This window comes from Panthera onca, chromosome C1 (genome assembly GCF_046562875.1).
Source record: "Panthera onca isolate mPanOnc1 chromosome C1, mPanOnc1 haplotype 2, whole genome shotgun sequence".
Classification (NCBI taxonomy): domain Eukaryota; kingdom Metazoa; phylum Chordata; class Mammalia; order Carnivora; family Felidae; genus Panthera; species Panthera onca.
Genome location: NC_138346.1, coordinates 115,538,260 through 115,562,725, shown reverse-complemented (window position 1 = coordinate 115,562,725; position 24,466 = coordinate 115,538,260). Strand labels below are relative to the sequence as shown.

General features: G+C 44.1%; 1 protein-coding gene and 1 non-coding gene across 9 annotated transcripts in view; both read left to right on the top strand.

Moving 5' to 3' along the window:
* Positions 1 to 647: 647 nt before the first annotated feature.
* TUFT1 (tuftelin 1) overlaps positions 648 to 24,466 on the top strand; it is a 49,352-nt gene continuing 25,533 nt past the window's right edge. For 3 of the 8 annotated variants that reach the window (XM_060622807.2, XM_060622806.2, XM_060622809.2), the window contains exons 1-3: positions 648 to 795; positions 22,519 to 22,593; positions 22,988 to 23,089. In XM_060622807.2, the coding sequence (XP_060478790.1) occupies positions 736 to 795; positions 22,519 to 22,593; positions 22,988 to 23,089 (237 nt within the window). In that variant the 5' untranslated portion in view covers positions 648 to 735. The remainder of the gene's footprint in view (positions 796 to 22,518; positions 22,594 to 22,987; positions 23,090 to 24,466) is intronic. The other 5 variants (XM_060622810.2, XM_060622803.2, XM_060622804.2 and 2 more) reach the window with 4 other exon arrangements.
* On the top strand, positions 4,398 to 4,502 carry LOC132674007 (U6 spliceosomal RNA). The gene has a single exon (XR_009608335.1). It is a non-coding gene; the product is annotated as a U6 spliceosomal RNA (small nuclear RNA).

The following is a 24,466-nucleotide window of genomic DNA, read 5'->3' as shown; positions in this document are numbered from 1 at the left end:
CGAGATCATGACCTGAGCCGAAGTCGGCTGCCCAACCGACTGAGCCACCCAGGCGCCCCTACAAAATCCTTTTAAGGCAACGTGTCCCGCCTTTCCAGACCATATAAGGGCAGCTTTAGTATAATAGCTTCTACAAAACAAGCCCCACCCAGAGCCAAGCTGGCTTTGACTTTGGCCTGGGCCTCCTGCCAGGGCAGGGCACCTGCCAGACTGGCTTAGGCCAGTCTGAGTGAGTTGGCCTTTGGTGCCTGCATTTCTACGGTGATGGAGGAAAGGTTTGCTCAGCTACACTAAGGTAGCCTTATATATGGGGAGAGGAGAGTGTAAGGGAAGTTTTTTCCCCAACTATCCTCTGAGGGGCAGACAGGGTGATTCTCTTTTACCAACACTGACCTTGCAATTGAAAGAGAAGTGCAAGACTAATGCATGTTTGAGGTACAGCCACGCAACGCTGGACAAAATTTCAGTCAAGCAGCCTCGGGTAGCCTCCAAGCCCCACCTTTATGTAAATCTAAGCGAGGGCCGGTGGGCGTGTCCCGGTGCTTTCTCGGTAACGCCCACCCTGCTCTTTAGCTCACTCTCATTGGCGAGCGGCATCTTGGGGGCGTAACCAACTAGTAGTCCCCGCCCTCGACGCTCCTATACAGGGGAACGGTTCCGCGCGCGCCTGCCTAGTAGGAGCCAGACCGCGGGGCGGGTGGTGGGTGTCCGCGCTGCTACCGCCGCGGGAGTAAGATGAACGGGACGCGGAACTGGTGTACCCTGGTGGACGTGCACCCAGAGGGGCAGACCGCGGTAAGACGGAGCGGCTACGCAGCCTCCCCCGCCCGGTATCCTCGCTTCCCAGTCCCGCCCCTCCCGTGCCCCGCGCCGAGTTCGCTGACATCACCTGGGGCCGGCTGGGGGCCGTCGGCTCCTCGCCGCGCTCGCTCCCTTTTTTTTTTTTCTGCCGTCTGGTGGCGGGCAGCGGGGGTCCGCGAGGGCTCGCGGGAGGAAGGCTGTTCGGAGACTCGGGGCGTACCTGCCCTTTAGGAGGACACTGCGGCTCCTGCCGGCGACTCCGCGCGGCTTTCCAGGGCGCGCTACTCGGGCGTCCTGCGGGCGGTGGACTGGGTGGGAGGAGAAATGAGCTCCTGGGACAGGATCCCTGCACTCTTGGGACTCTGGGTCCCCGAGGAGGGGCTCAGGCATTTCTGTGGGTCCTGGTTGGGTCTCCGACGAGGGGCTCAGGCTTTTCTGTGGGTCCTGGTTGGGTCCCCGACGAGGGGCTTAGGTTTTTCTGTGGGTCCTGGCTGGGTCCCCGACGAGGGCCTCAGGCTTTTCTGTGGGTCCCGGTGGCTTCAGAGGCCCTTCACAGAATTTACTGATGCTTTGGTGGTCGTAAGAAGACAAAGTGCAGCCCAGGGCTTGGACGGGGTGGGATGGTAGGACGCCAGGCACGCCGAGATTGGCCCGGAACGCCACCTTTCGCTGGAGGGAATTAGGGCTCTCCGCTTGGGGGTCACCTCTCGGCTCGGATTTCTCCTTCCCCTATCTCCTGGCTTCCCTCCCCCATCGGCCGATGGGTGGCTTCCTGGGACTGTTTTATTCACGTTGTTTCCGTGTCCAGCTTCCAGGCTCCGGAATGAGGGAGATGCTAGAACCTAGGCTGAGAAGGGAAGGGTCGTGACCCACGCGAGGGCTTCCGGAGAAGTGAGGGTGGGGGAGAGAGGGGCGTTCCCCAGGGCTAACACATCTGTCTTGCTGCCCTCACCCCCTTGGCTCCCGGTCCCTATTCTTCTCCTCACTCGGGTGACCATATGATTTTCCCTCTTCACAGACCGAGGAGGGTAACTTGTGTCTGAATGTTTCTAGGCTTTGCTAGGGAACTTGACCCAGAACGGGTGTGTACTGTTCCATCCATTTTTCAAGCTATTGTGGGTGAGAGTGAAATGGAGCCGAGGTGATGGGGAGTTTGTATCCCTCCATTCCTCCTCCCTCCACTCTGTATCTGTTTCCCTTGCTCCCTTCCACTCCCAGCATGCCCCCTGGGGAGCTAAGGCCCCTGGATTATGGCTCTTCCTCACAGAACAATTACCTAGAATAGTTTCTCATCTCAAGTACAGACCATCAGTTGTGTTCCCAGTCCCCTCTCCGTTTCTGTCCAGTCCGTTAGTATTTCTGCCATATTTCAGGTCTGGCTACTGCCCAAGCCCAGTCCCTCATTTTCTGTAGTTTCTTACTCCCCCAGCTATGGAACTCAAGAGATAGGGAAGAAATGGATCTATTGTGTCAACCCCAAGTCCTACTCCATTCTCTTGCTCACTGTTTTGGAATGGTTGAGGCAGGGAGAAAGAGTATGAGGAAAATAAAGGAAAGGGGTGTGCTGGGCTTCTTTTTGCTTGCTGTGAAAAAGAGATCCAGAAAGATTTTAAGACCAAGATGTTGGTACTGTTCAGAATGATTTTGACGTATTCTTTTGTCCTTTGATATTTTCTTGCTTGCCTCGAGGGATAGAAAGAAAGAGTCAGTAGGAAAATAGTGAGCAAGGAATTCAGTCAGTTTCCAGCCATGGATTAGTTTGAGGCTAATCAGAAACTTCTAGAACAAGGGGAGACAGAAATTCCCTTTATTCTTTTTTCCTAGGCTGGACTTGAGAGGTATTTTACTTCAAAGGTGTGAGTGAAATGACCATTGCCTGTATCTGTTCTTGGAGACATTCCTGAGCTCTTACGGAGGGGGAGGCAGTAGTAAACAATCAGTCGGGGACAGGCTTTGTCTTGGGATTCCTCTCCTCTGAGCCAGCCTGAAGCTAGAATTTACTGCTCTGGACAGTCACCAGGAGGCTGTAGTGTATGTTCACACCATCGAGTGAGTGCTCAGTGCATGTGCAAAGTGAGTGGATGAGTATATAAATGAATGGATGTGACTCCTTGTGTCAGCAGTGTAGACAACTTAACCAACTAGTGTGTCCTAGTGTGAGTCAGGACCCTGGGACTCTGTTGGTGTTTCCCGACCAGCCAGGCTGTGTGCCTCGTGCATCACACTTGGACATGGAAGCATGGCTAATGCACTCTGGATTGTCCTTGTTGGAGGCAGACGGAGCAGGTGCAGTGAGCCAGTGGTTTTCAAACTGCAGATCGCCACTATGACCAGTAGGCCTGAAATCAACTTAGGGGGTTGGACCCGAGCATTAGCAAATAAGTAGATTCCAATTAGATGACATTCTGGAACAGGCAAAACTGTGGAGACAACAACAACAAAAAATTCAGTGGTTGCCAGGAGTTTTGAGCATAGAGGGGAGATGAATAGAGCACAGAGGATTTTTGGGGGGCAGTGAAAACACTCTGTGATAGAAGTCTTTATCCTTTTGTCCTAACCCACAGAATGTACGGCATTCACTTTACTTGAGTGAGCCCTGAGGGGAATGATGGACTTTTGGTAATTATGTTGTGTCAGTGTAGGTTCATCCTTGGTTTAAAAAAAAAGAAGTACCATTCCAGTGAATGATATAGATAATGGAGAAAGCTATGCATATGTTGGGGCAGGGGGTATATGAAAAATCTCTGTATGTTCTGGCTGATTTTGTTGTAAATCTAAAAATTCTCTAAACTAAATAAGGTCCTTTAAGAAAAAGAAATAGAATTAGTGCTATCACAGTGTTAACAGTGGACATTTTTGGCAAAAGTTTAGTTTCAGTTATATGTATGTATACACATTATATATATGTGTGTGTCTGCTTATTAGATCTTCAGGTAAAATTTGTTTTAGGTCAGAGAAGCTTGCAAGCCACTGTAGTGAGTTATGCTGGCAAGGAGAAGCACAAACAAACCTCAGACATATTTATTAGACATTCGCATTAAGTTCCTTTGGTTGTAAGCAACAGAGACTATCCAGCTAACTTAAGCAGAAGACGAATTTATTAGAAGGAAATGGGCAGCTCACAGAAATTAAGGGAAAGCTTAAAAAGTGTGAACCAGGGGCACCTGGGTGGCTCAGTTGGTTAAGCGTCTGACTTTGGTTCAGGTCATGATCTCACAGTTGGCGAGTTCAAGACCCATGCCAGTCCTGTGCGGACAGCTCAGAGCCTGGAGCCTGCTTCGGATTCCGTGTCTCCCTCTCTCTCTGTCCCTCCCCTGCTCTCTCTCTCAAAAATAAACATTAAGGGGCGCCTGGGTGGCTCAGTTGGTTGAGCGGCCGACTTTGGCCCAGGTCATGATCTCACAGCCCGTGAGTTTGAGCCCCGCGTCGGGCTCTGTGCTGACAGCTCAGAGCCTCGAGCCTGTTTCGGATTCTGTGTCTCCCTCCCTCTGACCCTCCCCTGCTCATGCTCTGTCTCTCTCTGTCTCAAAAATAAATAAACTTTAAAAAAAAAATTAAATAAATAAATAAACATTAAAAAAATGTGAACCAAGGCTGTTCACATTGGCAGCACATGTACTAAAATTGGTACACTACAGAGAAGATGAGCATGGCCCCTGTGTGAGTGTGACACGCAAATTGGTGAAGTGTTCCCTGTGTGTGGTGGTGTTATAATAGCATTGTATGGTGACACATGGTAGCTACACTGTGGTGAGCACAGCATATTATATGGAGTTGTCAAATCACTATGTTGTACACCTGAAACTAATAGAACATTGTGTGTCAACTGTACTTCAGTTAAAAAAAAAAAAAGCGTGACTCTGGGTCTGTATAAGTGGAAGGAACTAATGGAGGGTTTCTACAGGTGGTTGAATTGGTTCCAGACCTTTTTGCAGTTCTGCCCAAGATCCCAAGGAGAGGGCATCATTGGCCTCTCACCTGCCTTGGCCAGGGCATTATGGAGGTCCTTGACGGACAGGTGCACCAGCTTACCCAGGAAAGGAGAGAGGTTCTCCAAAGCAAAGCCCAAGTGCTGTTATCAGTAGAGGAGGATGGAAACTGTGTGGCAAAATCAGCAGATGTTCAGGGGCGCCTGGGTGGCTCAGTCGGTTAAGCATCTGACTTCGGCTCAGGTCATGATCTCACGGTTTGTGAGTTTGGGCCCCGCGTCGGGCTCTGTGCTGACAGCTCAGGGCCTGGAGCCTGCTTCTGATTCAGTGTCTCCCTCCCCTCAGCTCCTCCCCTGCTCACACTCTGTCTCTCTCTCAAAAAAAAATAAAGATTAAAAAACAAAAAAACAGCAGATGTTCACTACATTAGACTTCGGTTCGAATGATCTCGGTTTCTTTCTTTTTCTTTTTAAATCATTTTTCAATCAAAGGAATATATGTTCATGATTTCTAAAAGATCTAATAATGTCAAAAGGCTTTTTAAAAGAACATAGCAGGCAGGTTCCTACCCCAAGCCCTGCCCCATGGAAGTAGCCACTTTCAACTCTTATCTCTTTTGTTGGGGTTTACCCCCCTTGTTTCTAAATAATATGCTTATAGTGATACTTCTTGATTTGTCAGTTTTAGACGTCTGTTGACTTCCTGCTGTAGGAATTCTAGAAAAGTTTATGCTCCCACTCCTTACACGTTCCCTTTCCCTTCTCCCATCCTCCCAGTGTATTTACATAACAATTTTTGGCTAAACTATGATTTCTGTTAATAGCATTGTGGTTAAGAGCCTGGTCCTGGGAATCTGACCTTATAGTGGGCTGGAGTCGGGGCTTTGATGTTTGTCTTGCCCAAGATCACTTCGGTAAATTACTTAATCTCTTGCATCTTGGTTTCTTCATCTGTAAAGTGGGGATAATAATTTCACCCTCTTCATTAGGTTGTTATAAGGATTAAATAAGATAATGCATGTGAAACATTAAGCACAAGGCCTGGCACATGGTAAGTGCTCAGATGTTGGCTGTTATTTTCTGCTTGCTCTACTTAATGGCTTAGAGGAGACTGTATTAGCCTCTCATGAGACCCCTGCCCAAGGGATGGAGGGAGAGTCTGAGAACTTTCTGGTCTGGTCAAGGTTTGCTCCTTCTCATTATGTTAATATTTATTCTTATCTGTTCCTTTCCCCTTTCTTGTACCAGTGGAGGGTCTTAAGGATGCGAAGGGGCCTGTAGTAGTGTAACTACTCTCTTACCCAGAGTAACCTTTGCTAGCACCAAGTCAGCTAGGACAGGTTTTAGACGAGTGATGGTCAGCGTTTGTATCTTGGCATCCTGCTCTAGGTCCCTTTCCTCCTCCTTCTTTTTCTGACTCATGGCTCAGGCAGCTGGTGTCCTATGATGCTCTGGGCCCCTTGGTAAAAGGATTTTAAGTAATCTATCAGTGTTACCCTTCCTTAGAATATTCGTATTATTTTCATCTTCTCTAATTTTTTTGTCTTGATCAATCTTGGCTAGAGAGTTTCTCTCAATGCCTGGGTGGATTTGGAATTTTTTCATCACCTACAGTCTGAACCTTTGTCTTTACCCTGGACTAGGTGTTATGCCTAATTTAGGATCTCAGAAGCTGAGTTAGTTTAATACCAAAGTCTTTCCTGAGCTCCATTCCTTAAAAAAAAAAAAAAAAAAAAAAAATTTTTTTTAAACTAAAGTTGTGATTTATTGAAGGCTTACTATGGGCCTAATTTTTCTGTAACCACTTTAATTAGGTATAACTCATGGACTGCACAAATAACCTATTTAAAATGTACAATTCAGTGGCTTTTCGTATATTTACTGAGTTATACAGTCATCAACACAATCAATTTTAGAACATTCTCTTTACCTATAAAGAAATCCTGATCCATTAGCAGTCACTCTCCATTCTCTCCCAACCCCTTCAGCTCTAGTCTCCTTTCTTTGTCTGAGATTTCCTGTTGTAGGTATTTTATGTAAATGTAATCATATAATATGTGATCCTTTGTGACTGGCTTCTTTCAATTAGCATGATGTTTTTATGGTCGATCCATGTTGTAACATGAATCCGTACTTCATTCCTTTTTTTTTAATAATTTTTTTTAGTGTTTATTTATTTTGGGGAGAGAGAGAGAGACAGAGTGGGGAAGGGGCATAGAGAGAGGGAGACACAGAATCCGAAGCGGGCTCCAGGCTCTAGGCTCTGAGCTGTCAGCACAGAGCCCGATGCGGGGCTTGAACCCACAAAGTACAGGATCATGACCTGGGCCAAAGTCAGACACTCAACCGACTGAGCTACCCAGGTGCCCCTCATTCCTTTTTATAGCTGAATAATATTCCCTTGTATGGATATATTTTCAGATATGTTCTTCATGGATAAATGTTGGTAGACACTTGGGTAGTTTCTGCTTTTTGTCTATGATGACTAATGCTGTTGTGAACATTTACTTACACATTTTTGTAAGTAAATATATTTTAAATTCTCTTGGAGAGACATACCTAGGAGTAGAATTGCTGGGTCAGAATATTTGCATTTTGAAAGAGGATTCCACTGGAGTCATTGATGCTTACTCCAAAGGAATGAATAAAGTCTAAAATGGTGAAGACCCTGTCTCTCTGACACCAGGGCGGGGAAGAAGCTCCCGGGCAGAGGAACCTTTCAAGTTTGGTGGCCGCCTGTTGCTTCCACTCCTGACACCTGGCCCAATCTCAGTCTGTAAATTCCTCCTCACACCATTCCAACTCCCCATTCATTGCCAGATTCTTACTTTCCAGAGCACTATAGCTCACGTCTCCAAGCCTGCCAGGAATTTGGGGAATTCTGAGCTCTACCAGGGGATCTGGAATAGGAGGCTTACCCAATCACCTGGCATTTAGTGCCAGCGTTTGCCATATTTTTCTGGGGTGGGAGGTGGGGTGTTCACCCAGATGGTTTCGGTTCCAGACACATGTGCTCAGAGAATGTGAGATGAGCTTCCCCGCCTGCTGGTAATTATGGTACATGCCTCTTTGGGTCACAATGCAGAGTTGTGAAATACCTTTGTTTCCTCGGGGTGGGGAGGTTTAGTTAAGGGAAGAGGTATGTGCCAAGGAGGCTGGTGGCCTAGATTTAAGCCTGGCCAGCAGAGGCAGGAAGAGGAGAAGAAATATAGGGTACGATGGGGATGGGTAGATGAAGGAAGAAAAAGGAAATGGTCTTCTAGGATCTGGGGGCACAAAAGCAAAAAAATGACAAAATGAAAAGTGAGGGGAGGGGGCGCTGAGGAACTGCCCCTTCATTCCAGGCTGGCTGAACCCCTAGCGGGTTTCCTGAAAAGAGACTGGCTCAGCAAAAGGGTATCTCCTTCAGAGTTGGGCATTCAGGAGCCCACCTCCCTCCTTGTACACACTCACTGTTAGGCCTCTTAGGCCACAGTGGTTCCCTGTGCCGGGTGTCCGGGTGATGAGAAGGGCTGCCCTGTTTAGGGTCCACCCTAAATCCTTTTTCTCGTTTCACCTCCCAATCACCCCTTTAGCCCTCTGCATAGTGCTTGTCCAGCCCATGCCTCTGGGCAGGTAGCCAGACAAAAGGCAGACACCTGTTTTGTTGGCTAATCTGTGGGGAGGAGCGAGAATAATTCTTTGTGTCATACTCAACAGAAGGCCATTTCTGAGCTTGAGAGCCCTGTAGAAGGCAGGACCAAGGCTGCCATATACCTCTTAGTGGAGGGGCTTGGGAGCCTCAGCCAAGAGAGGGGAGGCCCCAACCACCCCCATCTGGCCCTCTTTGACATTTCGGGTCTTTCCTTGTCCTGGCCTCTTGGGAACCCATGTTTAAGTGGCTGGCTATTCCCATTTCTCAGAGGGGAACCGTGAGGTCCAAACCTGCAGTGGTTTGAGAGACCACATACATTTCAGGTGGGAGAGGGGACAGGACTGAAGGACCAGGAGATGGGGGAGTGGTTTATAGAGTGCAGACGTATTGAGGATGCTGGTTTCCAGCTCAGGGATGATCTCCACTGTGCTTACTTCCTCCTGGAAAGACCCTGACCCTCACCTGCCACCCATCTCTCGTGGCCGCCAGAGCAGCCTGGGGAGTGGGAGCAGGGGAAGCTTATTTTCCCATAGATCCACAGATCTTGGACAGATCTGCCCCTTTCCACAGGAGCCTAGAATGTGAGAACCTCTGGGGCCTCCCTCTCTATCTCCCTTATCATTTCTCCCCAGTGTCTTGATCTCTAACCCCTCAGCTATGTGTTTATCCCCTCCCCGAACTGAGGAGTGACTCACAGCTGGAGATTTGTTTGAACAGAGGTGAGAGGCTGCCTATAATTTGGAGGTGGCTGGGCTTCTCCCCAAGAATGTTTATGAGGTTAGAGGCTGCTTACCTTGTGATTACCTGTTTCTTTTTCTCTAGAGAAGAAGGCTCTACTTCTGTTGTGACTTTTAGGGAGTCCCCAGTGGGACTACCCTGCTAGACATTTTGGGGCATTCCTCCAGCTCCCCGGAACCTGCTCACAGCTCTGAGATTACTCTGGCTCCAGAAGACAACCAGAGGCGCCAGACAGAGAGGGGCCGGGTTTTCCTCCTGGCCTCTGGGCTGGGGCTGTGGGTTGAGGTTCGTGGCCTTGCAGACTGGATTCTCCGGTTCTGGGGGCTTGAGGTGCCAGAGAGAAATCTAGATTTGTTCACGGGCTTCATTTAGACAATTGGGCTCCCCCACCCTCCCCGGGGCTCCTCAGGAAAGTAATGCTGTCTCACTTTTGTGAAGTGATTTATGGTTTGGAAAGCACTTTCACACTATCTTACATATCTACCTACCCTGCCTTAAGCGTAGGCAGGGTAGGTTATTATCACCTCTATTTTGCAGATAGAAAACTGAGGCCCTGAGAGATAAAGTGATTTGCTCAAGGATTAATAGGTGTCAGTTGGACTCAGACCCCACCTCCAACTCCAAGTTTAGCACTTTTTCTTGCCTTCTCTTCATTTACATATGAGACTGGTGCTGCACAAATACATTTTTGTTGCTAAAGTTTAAAACACTGTGCAAGTATGGACTGAAGGTCCCTTTACTCCCCTGTCCATCTCTCGTTTAATGTGTATAAGCGCAGTGCTTTTCCCATGTACTTGTATTCTGGAAATGCTCTGTGGCATGGTGGTTGGGAGCAAGGACTCTAGAGCCACAGGGCCTGGGTTTGGATCCTGGCTCTGTCCCTTACGAGGTATATGGCCTTAGGCAAGATACTTAATGTCTGTGCTTCAGTTTTCTCATCCATAAAAGGAGAATGTTGATAATAATATTTACCATCTAGTTTTATAGTGAGGATTACATGAGTTAATATATATAAAGCCCTTAGAATAGAGGCCAGTAGGGCTCAGTACATAGTAATTGTTATATATAGGAATTGGCAATTACTGTGAATGTACATATTATGTAGTTAAATAAATAAGAAGTCATTTTTTTTATGAATTGCCGACTTGCTTTTTTCTGTACTATCTTGAAGATCATTTTCTGTCAGTTCATAGAAGTTTATTTGTCAGCAGTGTAGTATTCCGGAGTATGGATGATACTTTATCCATACTTTTCTACTAGAGGGTACTTATGCAGTTTCCAGTTTGTAACTATTTGTAAACAGTATCATAGTCAACAGTTTTACACATATATCTTGGGACAAATGTGTGTGGATTTTCATAGAACATATTCCTTTTTTTAAAATGTTTGTTTATTGATTGGGGGGGAGAAGGGGGGGGAGAGAGAGAGAGAGAGAGAGAGAGAGAAGGGCAGAGAACGAAGAGAGAGAATCGCAAGCAGGCTCTGGGATGCCAGTGCGGGAGCCTGACTTGGGACTTGATCTCATGAACTGTAAAATCATGACCTAAGCCAAAATCAAGAGTCGGACACTTAACCAAGTGAGCCACCCAGATGTCCCTCATAGAGCATATTCCTAAAAGTGGCATTACTGGGTCAAAGGGCTTACAAAATATACAAACACTTTTCATTAATATTGCCAAATTAACTCCCAAAAATACTTGTATAAACTTACACTCTAACAATATATGAGATTACTTTTTTTCTCTGCACCCTCACCAATCCTGGATATTATCAGGATCTTTAATATTTGCCAATCTGTTGGTCTAAATATGATATTTCTGCAGGATTTACATGAAGAAAAGTACATTGCTTTATGAAAAGCAAGAAAGAAGGCTTGTATGTATGGGAAGTTTTAAAGCATAAGCAATAAAATGGACAGCTGTGCACTGAACTCTCAGTTTAAGAAATAGAACATTACCGATCTTTCTGAAGCCCCTGGGATCCCTCCTAGTTCATAACCCTCTGCTTCCTTCACAGAAGTGATCGCTGTCTTGAATTTTGTGTTTATTTCCTTGCTTTTTGTTATACTTTTCCCACATGCACAAGTGATATAGTGCTTGGCTTGGCATGTTCTGAACTTTACATTCATGGTATTGTCTGTGTTCTATAGTTTTTTTTTTTAAGTTTATTTTTTAATTGTGAGAGAGAGACAGAGAGAAAGCGAGAGCAGGGGAGGGACAGAGAGAGAGGGAGACAGAATCCCAAGCAGCCTCCACGAGCCCATCACAGGGCTCAATCTCATTAACCGTGAAATCATGACGTAAGCCGAAATCAAGAATCGGTTGCTTAACCAACTGAGCCACCCAGGCATCCCTTAAGTTTGTTTGTTTGTTTGTTTGTTTGTTTATTTATTTATTTATTTAAAGTATCTACACCCAGTGTGGGGCTTGAACTCATGACTCTAACATCAAGACTCCTGTGCTCCTCCGACTGAGCCAGTCAGGTGCTCCTTCTGTAGCTTAATTTTAAACTTACATTAATTTGGAGATTCATGCATCATTCATTCATGTCGATGCATGAAGCTGTAGTTCAGTTATTTTCACAACTGAATACTAGTTCATTGTTCTAATACGCCAGAGTTTATTCATCCATGTTCTTATCAGTGGACCATCTGGGCTGTTGTCAGTGGTTAGCCATTACAAACAATGCTGGCATGAACAATACCTCTGCATGCTTCCTCTCACCCTTCTTAAATATGTGAGTCTAATGAAATTCTCTCCAAAGATAACTCATTGTTTTGTTTGTTTTTAAAAAATTTTTTAAGTGTTTATTTCTGAGAGAGAGAGAGACAGAGAGAAACAGAGGGCAAGCAGGGGAGGGGCAGAGAGAGGAGGAGACACAGAATCAGAAGCAGGCTCCAGGTTCTGAGCTGTCAGCACAGAGCCTGACTGGGGGCTCCACCTCACAAACCGAGAGATCATGACCTGAGCCGAAGTCAGATTCTTAATCAACTAAGCCGACTAGGTGTCCCGATAACTCATTGTTTTAACTTACATTTCCCTGATTACTGGTGAGGTTGAGCATCTTTCCTGTATTTTTAAATTTTACATTAAAATTTTTTTCGAATAATAGATTTTGTCTAGCCCAGTATAGGCAAAGGTTATCCTTCCAACAAGTGATCAGCATAAAAAGAAATTATTTGATCTTTATGTACTGTGTCTTTGTACAGAACATCTCTATTTGGACTGGCTACATTGAATCTCAAGCAGGCTCTGTGCTATCAGCACAGGGCCCGATGGACTCAAACTCATAAACTGTGAGATCATGACCTGAGCTAAACTCAAGAGTCGATGCTTAACCGACTGAGCCACGCAGGCACTCCTCAGTGTGTATTTTTTGAGAACCTACTCTAAGCCAGGCACTGTGCTAAATAAGCTAGCCATGTCTTCAAGGAGCTTATGATTTTACTGGGGAAGTTGCATAAATAAGTAGTTATAAAGAAATGAGGTCAGTGTTATAGTGTAGTATAGGGTGCAGTGGGTGCAGGGAGAGGCTCTGACTGAGGAGTGCTGGGGTAAAACCCTTAGAGAAAGGATGCCCGGGCTGGGAATTCTCCAAAGAGGAAAGGGAGGGGAAGGGACCTGGAAAGAGAAAACAACATGTGCATTTATGGGGTGGTGAAACATGTATTACATTGGAAGACTCGTCAACAAAAGAGATGTAGATTTGGATACAACTGGATCAGGAAAGTTTGGGATAATCAGAGTGTAGGGTACAGGTAGGATAGTGGGCGATGTCCACATGTTATGTGGTATAGATAATGATAGGCCTAATCCTGAGGGGATTTAATACCATGAGGAGTTTTAATCCTTTTTAAAGATTTTATTTAATGATGACATATATACAGAAAAGTGCATAGATCATAAATGTACAGTCAAGTAATATCACAAACTGAACACATTCCTTTATCCCACATTCAGATCAAGAAACAAATCATTACCAGCACCACAGAAGCTCCTGCTTCTAGTCATTTCCCCCTTCTAGTTGTTACCTACCCCCATCCTTTGGGGGTAACCACTACTGTGACTTCTAAAGCATATATTAGGTTTGCTTGTTTTGATACTTTTTATATAAGTGGAATCATTTATAAGTGGAACACATTTTGTGTTGGAATTCTTTTGCTTAACATTTCTGTGACATTTATCCATATTGCATGTACAGTAGTTCATTCTTTTTCATGGCTATATACTGTTCCATTGCATGACTATACCACAATTAATTTGTCCATTCTACTTTTTTTTTTTTTTTTTTAAATGTGGTTTTAAGGGTGCCTGGCAGGCTTCATCAGAAAAGCATGTGACTCTTGATCTCGGGGTTGTGAGTTCTGGCCCCACTTTGGGTGTAAAGATTACTTTAAAATCTTTAGGGGCGCCTGGGTGGCTCAGTCAATTAAGCATCCAACTCTTGATTTTTTGCTCAGGTCATGATTCCAGGGTCGTGGGATCAAGCTTCACCTCAGGCTCTGTACTGAGCATGGAGCCTTCTTGAGGTTCTCTCTCCCTTTCTCTCTGCCCGCCCCCTCCTCAAAAAAATAAAAATAAATAAAATCTTAAAAATAAAATGTGGTTTTATATATGTATGTTTATAATCTCTATACCTTCATGGGGCCCAAACTCACGACCCTGAGGTTAACAGTTGCATGCCCTGGGGTGCCTGAGTGGCTTACTCTTGATTTCAGCTCAGGTCATGATCTTTCAGTCATGAGATCGAGTCCCCACCCCATACCCCCCACCGTGAAGCCCTATGTGTATCAGGCTCTGTGCTGAGCTTGGACCCTGCTTAAGATTCTCTCCCTCTGCCCCTCCCCTGCTCCCTTGCTTTCACATGCTGTCTCGCTCTCTCTCTCTCAAAAGAAAAAAAAAAAGTTGCGTGCCCTACAACTGAGCTAGGTGCCCCTATTCATTGTATTCTTGAACATTTGGATAATTTCTAATTTGGGGCTACTATGAAAAATGCTACTGTGAACATTCTAGCATCATTTTTTTATGAGAATTTTTTTGGGCGGGTGGTGGGGGGAACATAGGTATGCATTTCTGTTGGGTAGATAACTAGGAATTATAGGGTTTGCAAATGTTCATCTTTGGTAGATATTTCCAAAGAGATTATGGTAATGAGCAATCCTGCCATCAGTGTATAAGAGTTCTGTTCCATAGCCCCCAATGTTTATTTTTTATTTTCATTTGTAGTCATTCTGATGGGTATTTTGTAGTATTATTGCCTTGTGATTTTAATTTCTAATTCTTTGTTGATGATGACTGATGAGACAGAACCCTTTTCATATGTTTATTGACCATTTGGATATCCTCTTATTCTGTGTCTCTCTCACTCTCAAAAAGAAATAAACATTAAAAAGGTTTGCCTTTGCAAAATTTTAGTTTTGCTCTTTACATTTAAATCTGCAATCCACTTGAAACTGACACTTGTATACAGTGCAAGGTAGAAGTTGTACTTTAACTTATTAGCGTATGCTTATGGAAAATATTTTGAAGAGGAGCATTATGTCAAATTTTGAGGAACTGACACTTTTGTGTATCTACATGTTTTAGTCACTGTGTTTTCACTTAAGCATAATACTGTCCATCTTACCAATGAATACACTAAGGCTAAGGGAGAATAAATCAATACACACAACAAATAAAAGCCAGAGTCAGTGTTTGAGCCCAGGTCTAACTGTTCCAAATACGATTCTTTTTCTGCAAAGAAGAGAGAAAGTCAGTTGGGCTTGAGGGGTCATGGACCAGGCAGTAAATTTGGGGGTGATCTAGGCACTGTTGTATATCATCTCATTCTGTCAAAATAAATATATTTTCTAAAATACAAAAATAAATATATAAGAAATAAAAAGAGAATTTGACAGTAATCTACAAAAGGGAGAGCAGGGAAAGGGGCTTAGGTTGAATACCTAAGTTTAATTAGTTTAATCTATTCAATGGAGTACTGGTGGCCATTAAAAGCCAATTTTGAAGACTGTTTAGTGTGATGGAAATTAAAGATGAAATATTAAAGGGAAAAAGAATCTGCCCCTTGCCCACTCACACTGTTTCTCTCTCTCTCTCTCAAAATTAAATAAACATTAAAAAAAGAAAAGAAAATAGAATTTTTTATGTTCATGAGAGATATTAGTCTGTAGTGTTTTCTTTTCTGTCTTTAAAAAAAAAAATTTTGTTGGGCCACCTGGGTGACTCAGTCAGTTGAGTGTCCGACTCGATTTTGGCTCAGGTCATGATCCCAGGGTCGTGGGATCTAGCCCTGTGTTGTCCGTGTGAACCTGCTTGAGATTCTCTCTCTCTCTCTCTCTCTCTCTCTCTCTCTCTCTCTCTCCCTCCCTCTCCCTCTCCCTCTCCCTCCGTCCCTCCCTCTCCCTCTCCCTCCGTCCCTCCCTCTCCCTCTTCCTCCGTCCCTCCCTCTCCCTCTTCCTCCGTCCCTCCCTCTCCCTCTTCCTCTTTCTCTATCCCCCCTGCCATCCTTTTCCCCTGCTCACATGCTCACTCTCTGTCTCTCTCAAACTAAATAAAACAAAGAAACACATAATAATAAAATGGTCTTTGTCTGGTTTTGGTACCAGAGTAAGACCAGCTTCATGAACTGAATTGGAAAGGGTTTTCTCCTCTTCTGTTTTCTGGTTGAGATTATGGGCGCCTGTGTGGCTCAGTCTGTTGAGCATCCAACTCTTGATTTTGGCTCAGGTCATGATCTCACGGTTCAGGGGATTGAGCCTCATATCAGGCTGTGCACTGGTGGTGTGGACCCTGTTGGGGATTCTCTCTCTCTCTCTCTCTCTCTCTCTCTCTCTCTCTGTCTCTCTGTCTCTCTCTGCCCCTCTCATTCTCACACACACTTGCACACTCTCTCTCTCTGAATAAATACATTTTTAATAAAGTCTTTTTTAATCTGAAAAGAGATTATGTAGAATTAGTGCTAATTTTTTACATATTTGGTAGAATTCTCTAGTGGAAGCACCTGGGTCTGGGTATTTCTTTTTTAAAAAATTTAAAAAAGGGGCACCTGGGTGGCTCAGTCGGTTAACCGTCCGACTTCAGCTCAGGTCATGATCTCACGGTTTGTGAATTTGAGCCCTGCATTGGGCTCTGTGCTGACAGCTCAGAGCCTGGGGCCTACTTTGGATTCTGTGTCTCCCTCTCTCTCAGCCCCTCCCCTGCTCACACTCTGTCTCTCAATAATAAATAAACGTTAAAAAAAATTCTCTAAAAAATTTAAAACGATGAATTTAATTTCCTTAAAGTTACAAGGCTATTCATATTACCTATTTTATATTAGGTAATTTGTGTTAGTTTGTGTTTTTTGAGGAATTGGGCCATTTTGTCCAAATTGTCAAATTTATGTTCATAGTTGTTTTAGTGTTGTTCATTGTGTTGTTTGCAGTCTTGTTCATAGAGTTGTGCATAGTGTTCGTAGAGTTGTTCATAGTGTTCATGGTGTTGTTCATAGAGTTATTCATAGTGTTGTTCATAGTATTCTTAGAGTTGTTCACGGTGTTGTTCATAGAGCTGTTTGTAGTGTTTGTAGTTGTTCATAGAGTTGTTCATTGTGTTCATAGAGTTGTTTGCGGTGTTGTTTGTAGAGTTGTTCGTGGTATTGTTCATAGAGTTGTTCATAGTGCTTATAGAGTTGTTTATGGTGTTGTTTGTAGAGTTGTTCGTAGTGTTGTTCATAGTATTACCTCATGCTTTTGATATCATGCTAGAGGTTTATCAATTTCAATGATCTTTTCAAAGAACCAGCTCTTCATGTTGTTTAGCTTCTTAGTGTTTAGAAATTTTCCTTTTATCTTTCTGTTATTTCTCTCTTTTAAAAAATGTTTTATTTAGTTTTGACAGAGAGAGAGAGTGCACATGTGTGCAAGTGGGGGAGGGGCAGGGAGAGGGGGGAACAGAAGATCTGAAGTGGGCTCTGTGCTGACAGCAGTGAGCTGAGTGGGAGCTTCAAGCTCATGAACTGTCAGATCATGACCTGAGCTGAAGTCAGATACTCAATCAACTGAGCCCCCCAAGCGCCCCTCTTTCTATTATTTCTCATTTGATTTCATTGTGGTCGGATAACATGCTCTAAATGATTTCAGTTCTTTCAAGTTTGTTGGTTTGTTTTATGGCCCAAATTATTGTCTATCTTTATGTTCTATAGGTACATGCAAAGAATGTATACTCTGCTATTGAGGGGAGTGTTCCATAACTGTTGATTAGATCCTGTTAGATTTTTGTCTAGTTTTATTAATTTCTCAGAGACAGGTGTTGAAGAAGTCTCCAAGTATAATTGTGGGTTTGTTAAAAAAAAAAAAAAAGAAGGGAATGCCTGGGTGGTGGCTCAGTTGGTTGAGTGTTCGACTCTTGATTTCCACTCAAGTCATGATCCCAGGGTTGTGGGATCAAGCCCCATGTTGGGCTCCGAGCTGAGCATGGAGCCTGCTTGGGATTCTCTCTCCCTCTCTGCCCCTCTCCTCTCCTTATGCATGCTCGCTCTCACTCTCTCTCTCTCTCTCTCTCTCTCAAATAAAAAAAAATAATAAAAATTTAAAAATATATTTAATTGTGTATTTGTGTATTTCTCCTTTCAGTTCTTTGGGTTTTTTTTTTTTTTTAAATAAGATTTTATTTTTAAGTAATCTCTTCACCTAATGTGGGGCTCAAACTCACAACCCCGAGATCAAGAGTTGCACATTATTCTGACTGAGCCAGCCAGGCACCCTCAGCTCTTTAGTTTTTGCTTCACGTATTTTGCAGCTTTGTTGTTTGGTGCATATCCATTTGGGGTTGCTATGTCTTCTTTGTGGATTGACACTTTTACATGATATAATATCTCTGGTAATATAATATCTATCTGGTAATATATCTGGTAATATAATATCTCTGGTAATTCTCTTTGCTCTGAAGTTTACTTTATCTGATATTAATGTAGCCACTTTTGCTTTCCTTTAATTAATGTTTGTATAATATACCTTTTCCCATCCTTTTACTTTTAACTTACCTATATGGTTATGTTTAAATATGTTTCTTGTAGACAGCATGTATTGATTCATGGATTTTTTTTTCACTTTTTTTTTTTTTTTTTTTTTGAGAGAGCGAACACATGAGTAAGGTACAGGGACAGAGGGAGTGAGAGAGAGAATGTTAAGCAGGCTCCATGGCCCACCCAGAGCCTGACGTGGGGCTTGATACCATGACCTGAACCAAAACCAAGAGTCAGACGCTCAACTGACTGAGCCACTCAGGCACCCCTGATTCATGTTCTTTAATCAACTCTGCCAATCTCTGTTTTTTAATTGGTATATTTAGACCACTTACATTTAATGCAATTATTGGTAAGTCTGCCATTTTATTTTTGGTTTTTGTTCTCTATTTTTCATTAATCTGTTTTTTTTTTCTCTCCCTTCCTGTGGGTTACTTGAAAGCCTTTTAGGATTCCATTTTGATTCATTTGGATTTTTTTTTTTTTTTAATTTTTTTTTTTTCAACGTTTTTTATTTATTTTTGGGACAGAGAGAGACAGAGCATGAACAGGGGAGGGGCAGAGAGAGAGGGAGACACAGAATCGGAAACAGGCTCCAGGCTCCGAGCCATCAGCCCAGAGCCTGACGCGGGGCTCGAACTCACAGACCGCGAGATCGTGACCTGGCTGAAGTCGGACGCTCAACCGACTGCGCCACCCAGGCGCCCCTCATTTGGATTTTTGAATGTTATCCCTTTGTATAGATTTTTAGTGATTGCTCTAGGTATTACATTTGTATAAATATAACTTATCATGGTCTACTGGTGTTGTCATTTTACCAGTTTGAATGAAGTATAGACACCTTACCTTCCTTTACATCCCTTTATCCTCTCCCATTCATAATATAATTAAATATTTCCGGGGCACCTCGTGGCTCAGTTGGTTAAGTGTCTGACTCTGGCTCAGGTCATGAGCTCATAGTTAGTGAGTTTGAGCCCCACGTTGGACTCTGCTCTAACAGCTCAGAGCCTAGAGCCTGCTTCAGATTCTGTGTCTCCTTCTTACTTTGCCCCTACCCCACTTGTGCACGTGGTGTCTCTGTCTCTGTCTTTCTCTCTCATAAATAAATAAATAAATAAATAAATAAATAAATAAAGTATTTCCTCTGTGTATACTTAGAACCAAATCAGGCAGTGTTCTAATTTTAGCTTCAACCATCAAATATACTTTAGATTACCCAAGAGTAAAGAGAAAGCCTAATGTATTTATCAATATTTTTGTTTTCCATGTTGTTTCTTTTTTTTAAAAGTTTATTTATTTATTTTGAGAGAGAGAGAGCGTGTGCACACACGAGCAAGGGACAGGGAGAGAGAGAATCCCAAACAGGCTCCATGCTTCAGTGTGGAGCTCACAAACCATTAGATCATGATCTGAGCCGAGATCATGATCTGAGCTAAGATCAAGAGTCAGAAGCTTAACTGAGTGAGCCACCCAGGCATCTCTATCCATGTTGTTTCTATCTTTCTAATGTTCTAAGGTTCCTTTCATATTGTTTCCTTTCTGTTTAAAGATCTTTTACAGCCTTTTTAATGTAGCTGTATTGGTAAGAAATTCTTAGTTTTTCTTTACATGAGGACATCTTAATTTACCCCCTTATTCCTGAAGGAGAATGTTTTTTGGTCATAGGATTATTGATTAAGAGGTTTTTTTCAGCACTTGAAAATAATGTGCCATTTCATCCTGGCCTTCCTAGCTTCTGATGAAAAATCTGCTGTTTAATGAAAGTGCTTCCCCTGTATAGGTAACTTATCATTTTTCTCTGATGTGAAAAGATGTTTTTCTTTGTTTTTAGTTATCAGACATTTAATTATGTGTTTTGGCATGATTTGGGGGTTTATCCTATTTGGGATTTGCTCCTTGAATCTCTGGGTTTATGTCTTTTGTAAAATTTGGAAAGTTTTCAGACATTATTTTTTTTAGTACTTTTGCAAGTTTCCCACTTTTTCCTGTCCATCTGGGATTCTGATGACATGTATGGATGAGATGATCCCTCATTGCCCCCATCTAGCCTGGTTGTCCATGTTCTTCCAATTAGAATGCCTGGGTCCATACAATAAACTAGACTTGATGATCTTCATTGGCTGATAACTCCTTTATTTTGGCTGAGGGATGCCCCAGCTTTCCCCAACTGCCTCCAGGTATGGAAGGATGTTGTTTTAACCAAAGTGCACGTCTGTGTCCTGGGGAGAAGAGTTGGCAGCCGCTCTGGCTATTTTGAAATCCTTTCCTCTTCTTTCTGGTGTAATGTTCTCTTGAACATTACATTGAATGATATCTATATCATGGAGCACTCGTATTTGTTCAGAAAATACTTAACCCGGGTAGAGGGCTGTGGCACAGCAGCCCATGTGAGTTAACAGAAAGGGCAATTCCTCGTGGAACATAAGTAGCTGAGAGGCAGGTACCATAGGAGGCCCTGTGATGCCAAGGGAGCTCAAGGAGGTGAGGGTATGTTTCCCACAGGATGTAGGGACGTGTCACAAATGTGGCATTTGAATGTGAACTTTTGAGGGCCTTAAAGATGCCCAATGGGAAGAAAGGACATTTAAGGACATTTAAGGACATTAAGGACATGTAAGGCAAAGGTGGGAAAGCCTGGGAGGTATTGGACAGGGAGCAATGAGGAGCAGTAACAGAAGTGAGTTGACCCAGACTCTGGAGGGCCTGAACGCCTCCTCCCCCCCCCGCCCCCCACTGGGGATCTCTCTTGTATTTGGTAGGAATTGAGTGTTTTGTAAAACCAGCTACATTGCCAGAGTTAGGGAGGGTGAAGGGCCATGTGGGAGTGTCTTCCACCTGTCCCAAATTTGGGTTCATTCCAAGAAGTGGGAGGAGGCTAATATTTGAGTACCTCTCTTTTATGTGGCAGAGACTTCCAGACACTTTCCGTTGATCTTCAACGAAAAGCCCCCATGTCGGATGGTAATGTTGCCATTTTACAGTGCGGTCTTTGAGAGTTAAGTATCTGACCACAGAGTCTGATTTCTTTTCCACCAAGTTCTTTTCCTTATTTAGGAAGGACTGTTCCCTTCCCAGAGAACCTTCTCACAACTCCCTGGGTGGGACACATTCTTTTCTTCCTGCTCCTTCCAACAGCCATTTGGAATATTAGGAGAGTTCCTTAAAACCTGTTAAGGGTAAGATGGCATTTATACTCCTGGACCTCAAGGTCACTTTTGTCCTTGGGTAGTTCAGCATCCATCTTCCCTTCATTGCCTGGGAGAAGCACATATTCCCTTTTTATGCTCTCATAGTGTTAAAGCTGGAAGGAGCCTTAGAGATACTTAGTACAACCCATTATTTTTCTGGTGCAAGCCAGAGGCCCAGTGTACCTAAACCTCTTGTCCAACTCTACACATAACACAGGTTATTGGTAGAGTTTGGTTCTCCCTGCCCTGCTTATCTTCCCTCAATGTTATCTCTCCAAATCTCCAGCCCCACTTTTTCCTTTTACCATATGATTTCCCCCTCAATGTGTTCTATTTTCTCCACTGTGTGTGTGTGTGTGTGTGTGTGTGTGTGTGTGTGTGTGTCAGTCACAGTGTATTTTTTTTAATTAAAAAAATTTTTTTATGTTTATTTTTGAGACCGAGAGAGAGCACAAGTGGGAGAGGGGCAGAGCACGAGTGGGATAGGAGCAGAGAGAGGGGGAGACACAGAATCCAAAGTAGGCTCCAGACTCTGAGCTGTCAGCACAGAGCCCGATGCGGGGCTCTAACCCATGAACTGTGAGATCATGACCAGAGCCGAAGTCGGACGCTCAACCGACTGAGCCACCCAGGTACCCCTCACAGTGTGTTTTTTAAACCTTCTTTGAGTTAGGAAAGAAAATGTGCTTCTTCCTTTGAAATTAGGCTCATCTATAGATAAGTACCTATTGTCTTGCCTTCTTTCATTTGGATAATTTCTGTATGCCTTAGAGAAGTAGGGGTTTGGATTCAAGTACTGTCCTATAGTTTGGTTCAGGAAGGATATCCCAGTCTTGTGAAGTGCATCGGTAACTCCTGGTTGCCTGTCAGGTGCAGGAACCCTACACTGGGGATGAGGGCATCCCCCTCTTCAAGGCTGGGGAGAGGGGAATCCACGTAATGTGCTTCCTGTAATGTAAGGACCAAGGTGGCTAGCCCCTCTGGAGCTACACAGAGCAATAGTCTCTGGTGTGGTGTAAAGAGCACTGTCAGAGGATCCCGAGACCTCCTGCCACCCAGGAATGACGGATATTGGGCAAGCTAATGTCACCTTTTCAGACGTCAGCTTTTCTTATCTGTTAAATGATGATAATAAGGACCACCCCACAGGACTGGCAAAAGTGCACTGGTACCGGTAGTGGACTGTAAAGGTAAGGGGTGATTGTTGCTGTCATTGTCATTATTAGGGGTGCGTGGACATTCTAAGGCTGACTCTACAGAGTGAACTGACAGGAGATGAACTTGAACACATAGCCGAGAAGGTATCGAGGTTTCTGGTGGGGTGAGGCCTCTTCCCCTCAGCCAGTTCTCCCTCCTTGCTGCTGACGCCTTACAGTGCTGTCTGGAGCCATCCCTGCTGCTGCTCAGGGTCACTTCCTATCAGACACACCCCCTGACCTCAGCCTTGTGCACTGCTTTGGGGGTGGGGAGGCCCCACTAAAAGTAAAACTAACCTGCAATTTCTGCTAATTTTCCCTGTCCGGTGTTGCTGCTGTGTGGCTTCTGGTAGAGGTTGAAATGAGTTTTTGGAGGGAAAATCAGACTAACCCTTTAAATCTTTCGAGGAGCAGGTGTTCTGCATTGGTCAAGGGACAGAAGAAGTTCTGGGCTTGTCATGATTTCTGAGCCATTTCTCTCTCTCTTTCTCTTTGACAGGCGGGTAGGAGGACTTTTGCCATGGTGTCTGGCCGCTCAACCAGCCATTCGTTGGCCTCAGAACTGGTGAAGTCCAATGATGGACACGAGGAGATCATTAAGGTAAACTTTGCTCACTTCCACTGTTCCTCCCTCCCCTCTTTCTCCTTACAGGCATGTGACAGGCGGCAGCTGACTTTGCCACAGGGACATTGTGGTTTGACTTGGAAGAACCAGACCTGTAATGCGAGTTCCTGGTCATTTCCTGAAAAGATCTTAATTAACACCAGGAGACCACAGTCAGTCTGTAGTGACTTTGGTGCAGTCCAGACCCGGGCATGAAAATGGATGTGGTGATCTTCCTAGGTGCCTATCCCACTGGCCATATTTAGCTGCTGGAGTTTGTGGAGTCAGGTGGGAGGTGTGTTTATGGAGCTTTTTTTAAATAAAAGAATGTTCATTATTTCTTTTTTTTAACATTTATTTATTTTTGATACAGAGAGAGAGCATGAACAGGGGAGGGTCAGAGAAAGAGGGAGACACAGAATCTGAAACAGGCTCCAGGCTCTGAGCTGTCAGCACAGAGCCCGACGCGGGGCTTGAACCCACGGACCGCGAGATCATGACCTGAGCCGAAGTCGGACGCTTAACCAACTGAGCCACCCAGGAGCCCGTCATTATTTCTTTTTTAAAGCTCTTTGAGGGGCGCCTGGGTGGGTCAGTCTGTTAAGCACCCAACTCCTGATTTCACCTTAGGTAATGATCTCATGGTTTGTGAGATTGAGCCTCGCATCAGGCTCAATTCAATTGTGTTTTGAGAGTTTATATGTAGGTATAACGGATGAATGTGACCACACTTTCTCCATGGTGTTATTTTTGCTGTATTTGAAATTTAAAAATAAATAAATAAATAATGTTTATTTATTTATTTATTTATTTTAAGGTTTTTTTTTTTTTTGTTTGTTTTTTGTTTTTTTTTACATTTATTTATTTTTGAGAGACAGAGCACAAGTGGGAGGGGCAGAGAGAGAAGGAGACAGAATCTGAAGCAGGCTCCAGGCTCTGAGCTGTCAGCACAGAGCCCGACCCGACGCAGGGCTTGAACTCACAAACAGTGAGATCATGACCTGAGCCGAAGTTGGATGCTCAACCAGCTGAGCCACCCAAGCACCCCAATGTTTATTTATTTTTGAGACAGAGTGCAAGCAGGGGAGGGGTACAGTGAGAGGGTTCTGCGCCGACAATAGCTAGCCCCCCGTGGGGCTCAAACTCATGAACCATGAGATCATGACCTGAGCTGAAGTCGGATGCTCAACTCACTGAGCCACCCAGGTGCCCCTATATTTGAATTTTAAAATAGCAGTAAATAGTCCAAAAGAATTACTCTTCTTTAAAAAAAAAATTTTTAATGTTGATTTTTTTTTTTTTTTTGAGAGGGGTGGGGAGAGGCAGAGAAAGAGGGAGACACAGAATCCCAAACAGCCTCCAGGCTCTGAGCTG